A 4,932-nucleotide genomic window follows, 5' to 3' on the forward strand; every position below is an offset into this window, starting at 1 on the left:
AAACAAACTACTTCATGCAAAATTTCAGTTAAATCGGATGAGAATTGCGACCTATAGTCGTGGCGCAGTGTACAGGTTATGTTACACATTCAATAAATGTGTAAATGTGCACTAAATCTCTGATCATTAAGCTCGTCTTGAAAGAGAAACAAATAAAAAATGTGTACTATTTTACGAATGTCATTATAGGCACCTAGCTGCCTAATGGAAAAACGAAATGGGAAAATAACAAGTAAGAGCTTGCTAAGTTCGGCCGGGGCCGAATCTTGTGTACCATCTATTGCTTTCGACAGACAGACGGACGGACGGACATGGCTAGACCGACTTAAAATGACATGACGATCAAGAATTTATTGTATATACTTTATCGGGTCTCAGACGCATATTTTGAGGTGTTACAAACAGAATGACGAAATTAGTATACCCCCATCCTATGGTGGAGGGTATAAAAACAAAAAGGACATATTTGGTGATTATAAATTAGTGTGATCAGTTCGAATTTTCAGGGTACTTAAATTTTTATACCCACCACCGATGGATGGGGGTATATTCATTTTGCCATTCCGTTTGCAACACATCGAAATATCCATTTCCGACCCTAAAAAGTATATATATTCTTGATCAGCGTAAAAATCTAAGATCTAGCCATGTCCGTCCGTCTGTCTGTCGAAATTACGCTACAGTCTTTAAATTAAATTCATAAAAATTTGGCACAGATTCTTTTTTGTCCATAAGTAGGTTAAGTTAAGTTCGAAGATGGACTATATCGGACTATATCTTCATATAGCCCCATTTAGACCGATCCGCCGATTTAGGGTCTTAGGCCCATAAAAGCCACATTTATTGTCCGATTTTGCTGAAATTTGGGACAATGAGTTGTGTTAGGCCCTTCGACATCCTTCCTCAATTTGGCCCAGATCGGTCCAGATTTGGATATAGCTGCCATATTGACCGATCTCTCGACTTAAGGATTTCGATTTCCGATTTCGCCGAAATTTGGGACAGGGAGTTGTGTTAGACCCTTCGACAGCTCTCTTCAATTTGGCTCAGATCGGTCTAGATTTGGATAAAGCTGCCATACAGACCGATCCCTCGATATAATGTTTTGGGCCCATAAAAAGCACATTTATAATCCGATTTCGCTGAAATTTGAAACAGTGACTTATGTTAGGCTTATCGACATCCTTGTCGTATATGGTGAAAGGTGGTTTACATATATACCCGAGGAGGTGGGTATTCAAAGTTCGGCCCGGCCTACTTGTTTTTATTTTAAGCATTTTCAATAATTTATTTTATTGCTAATATAATTCGTCTCGATGCTCTATTATTATTATTTTTTTTTTGCACACCATATTTAATACTAGTTAAAATATTCCTGAATAACAACAAAAATATTAAAAAAAATTTAAATACAATTTTGTCAAGCGTTACAATTTCAATGAATTTATACTAATAAAACACAAATTAATAGAAAATAGTTATAAAATTAATTTTTAGAGAAAATTCTGTTTGATTTATTTCAAGAAGTTTTCTTAAAAGGAAATTTTAAAAATATTTTGTTAAAAAAACTCCAAAGTAAAATCTTTAGCAAAAAATCCATTACAATTTGGTCCTTAGAGAAAATTTCGTTAAAATTAAGTTTACCAAAAAAATTTCGTTAAAATTATTTTTTAGAAAAAATGCATTGCCCTGGATTGTAGAGGGCGCAATTCTTCCCTGATTTGGCTTTAAGACTTCTGGCACAGACTTCTATTGTAACTTCTCACAACCATGGATGATACGAATACAAATCAATTCGTAACATGATATAGCTCATTTACAAGCCCCTTAAGTGAGCAACACCAATATCTTTACCAAGTAAGATTTCTCAAAAATTTCAGACTGGACCGATTTCGCGATTCAAGAGCTTGGTCCATAAAATGTGTATTTATTACCCGATTTCAAAGAAATTCGGTGTTTTAGTTTTATTATATCCCTCGAAATCCTTGTCAAATGTGCTCCAGATTGGTTCATATTTGAATATATCTGCCATATAGACCCATCACCCGATTTTGCTGAAATGTTAGACACAGGTTGGGTTTAGTTTCTCTTAAGTGAGCAACACCAATATCTTTACCAAGTAAGATTTCTCAAAAATTTCAGACTGGACCACATAGACCGATTTCGCGATTCAAGAGCTTGGTCCATAAAATGTGTATTTATTACCCGATTTCAAAGAAATTCGGGGTTTTAGTTTTATTATATCCCTCGAAATCCTTGTCAAATTTGCTCCAGATTGGTTCATATCTGAATATATCTGCCATATAGACCCATCACCCGATTTTGCTGAAATGTTAGACACAGGTTGGGTTTAGTGTCCTTTGTTTTTTATTTTAAATAATTTCTGTTTGTTTCGTCTTTTTTGCCAATCGTTCAAGTCCTTCACCATTGTCAAATAATCCTGACAATAGGATTGTTGATATTATTTTTCAAAAAGTTTTCTTTATTGGCCGTTAAAAGATTTAACATCGGCTTTCATCTAACGTGTTGTACTTACAACTAAGGGATGACATTTTAATGGAGAAGAAATAATAATAATGATAATGGAAATAATGAATGGAGTCTTAGTTAAAGTCTATTGGTGTCGAGACTGGTGGCAAATACGAGTTACTTGGCGGTTCTGCATGGTGGATGACATTGATAGTCTTGACTTCGTGATGGGCTACAGGCGATAGAGGAGCTGCGGTATTAGCAACATGACCTTGATCGTGACCAACGTGTCTATGATCTTGGCCAGCCAATTGATGAAAAACTTTAATGGTTTTGGTTGCATGATGACCAACTAAAGAATGATCGTAGCCATAGGAGGAGTGATCTAGACCTCCAGCAAAACTTGCACCGTGTGCATGCCCGGCATCCTGATGAATTACTTTAACTGTTTTGACTTCATGGTGACTACCATGTGGGTGGTCATGTATTCCACCAGTAAAACCACCAATTTGTGAGTGGCCATCTTCTTCATGGATTACTTTAATAGTTTTAACCTCGTGATGAGGAGCTCCAACATGAGAATGATCAGAGGCAAATCCTCCATTAAATCCACCGAATCCGTGACTACCATGTTGATGAATTATATTAACTGTTTTAACAAGACCAACACCAGCAGTCGAAGTGAAACCGCCATATTGATTACCATGACCATCGAAACCAGGAGCTCCACCTAAGTGTGAACTTGTAGCCACATCGTGATGTATAACCTTGACAGTTTGAACTTCCGGGTGTCCTGTGTGAAAATGATCTCCGGAAAATCCTCCGTGGTGGTGATGAACAACAACTGTGTCCACGTCACCAGTACGGTGACCACCAATGCCACCGCTTCCCAATGCTCTACTTCCACCACTGCCTATAAATCCGGCGGAGGAAGTAACAATAAATGTGGCAAAGATCCAGATAAAAGCCTGAAAATATGTATACCTTTGCATTTACTGATGCTTTGATTTGTTTTCTCCATCCGGGCTTACCTTCATCGTGCAAGTTCCCTTTTTCTGTTGACCGATGAAACCTGAAGTTAAAACTACTACGAGCTCTCTAATGAATGCAAGTGATGAACTGATGATGTATTACAAACGTTATGTTGGTTTTATACGAACCAAATTTGTCGTGAATTCAAGAATAACAATGGGTCTAGGGAATGATGTACCAAGTCAATCACCTCACATCTCATTATTGTGTAACACAATCTGGATCAACACACAAACTAATTGACAAAAGCCATTTTAAATTTTATTGGCCTTTGAATGATATCTCTATTAAGTTATGAATGATGGCCTAAATAAAAGTATGAATGACTCCATTTTACAATATGAATTGATTTTATATCCAATTGGACGACCAGTCTATATTGATATAAACATGGCTTCACCTTAATTCAGTTTTAGTTTGAGTTTCGGTTTGTGTTTTCTATATTTTAGCACATTGGTGAGAGGTCATAGATTCAAGTTAATAACAAAAATGATTTTCAGTTCTTTTTTGTAATTTTACTTGAACTATTTTTTTTTAAGTCATTTAAATATTATTTTCTGAGCATTAACTACGTGCGTCGTACTTCTTATAGTATGTAAAATAAATTATCTAGCCGGTACGCAGCTCCACACTCACAGAGAAGGTTTTGCGAAAAATAGCAAACACTTTATGACGACTGTTGGTAGTTTATTTTGCTGCTATTTCTGGAATAGTTCTGCTGTTATAGCAAACTGTTTGCAATTTGAGAATAGCATGCTAACTGCTGAAAAGTCTGTTGGTTGCAGAAAAGATCTGCTGCTGCATTTTTAAAGGAATTAGTTAGGTTAGGTTGAAATGAGGGTGCGGATATTAATTAATAAATTAAGTTAGGAATTTCATGCTACTTACAAAATCTTTAATTGTTTTCCATACCACTCCCCTAGTTGGTTCACGTCTGGTATCGTGTCCCCAACTAAGTACCGGTGTCTGTTAGCCACGGAAGCGGGGCAATGACATAGGAAATGCCATTGTCGCCCACTCCCTTAAATCGAACTGCGTCGACCCGAATGGAATTGTTAGTAGACATATTTAACTACAAGTATTACACCTCGAAAAATTAGTTTGCTGATGTCAGCAAACACTATCTGCTGCTTTAAAATAAAACAAGTAAAAGCGTGATAAGTTCGGCCGGGCCGAGTATTATATACCCTCCACAATGGATAGCATTTGTCGAGTTCTTTTCCCGGTATTCTTTTTTTGGGCAAGCATATCGTAAAAGGAAAGAATTGCTATGGTATTGGTGCTATATTTTCAAGTTCTCTTCCGATTCCGACCATAATTGAACTGAATTTTGGAGGCCATAGTAGAATTCGTTGTGTAAAATTTGAGCCAATTCGAATTAAAATTGCGCCCTTAAGCGGCTCTAGAAGTAAAGATGGGAGATCGGTTTAT

General features: G+C 36.6%; 1 protein-coding gene across 1 annotated transcript; it reads right to left on the reverse strand.

The window, feature by feature from the left end:
• Positions 1–2,603: 2,603 nt before the first annotated feature.
• Positions 2,604–3,506, reverse strand: LOC106088902 (histidine-rich glycoprotein-like). Its single transcript, XM_013254610.2, has 2 exons — positions 3,501–3,506; positions 2,604–3,437 (listed from the first exon to the last, which is right to left on the reverse strand). Exons 1-2 carry the CDS (start codon positions 3,504–3,506, stop codon positions 2,604–2,606), a joined length of 840 nt encoding a protein of 279 aa, XP_013110064.2.
• Between the last annotated feature and the right edge of the window lie 1,426 nt (positions 3,507–4,932).

The sequence above is a fragment of the Stomoxys calcitrans genome, chromosome 4 (genome assembly GCF_963082655.1).
Source record: "Stomoxys calcitrans chromosome 4, idStoCalc2.1, whole genome shotgun sequence".
Classification (NCBI taxonomy): domain Eukaryota; kingdom Metazoa; phylum Arthropoda; class Insecta; order Diptera; family Muscidae; genus Stomoxys; species Stomoxys calcitrans.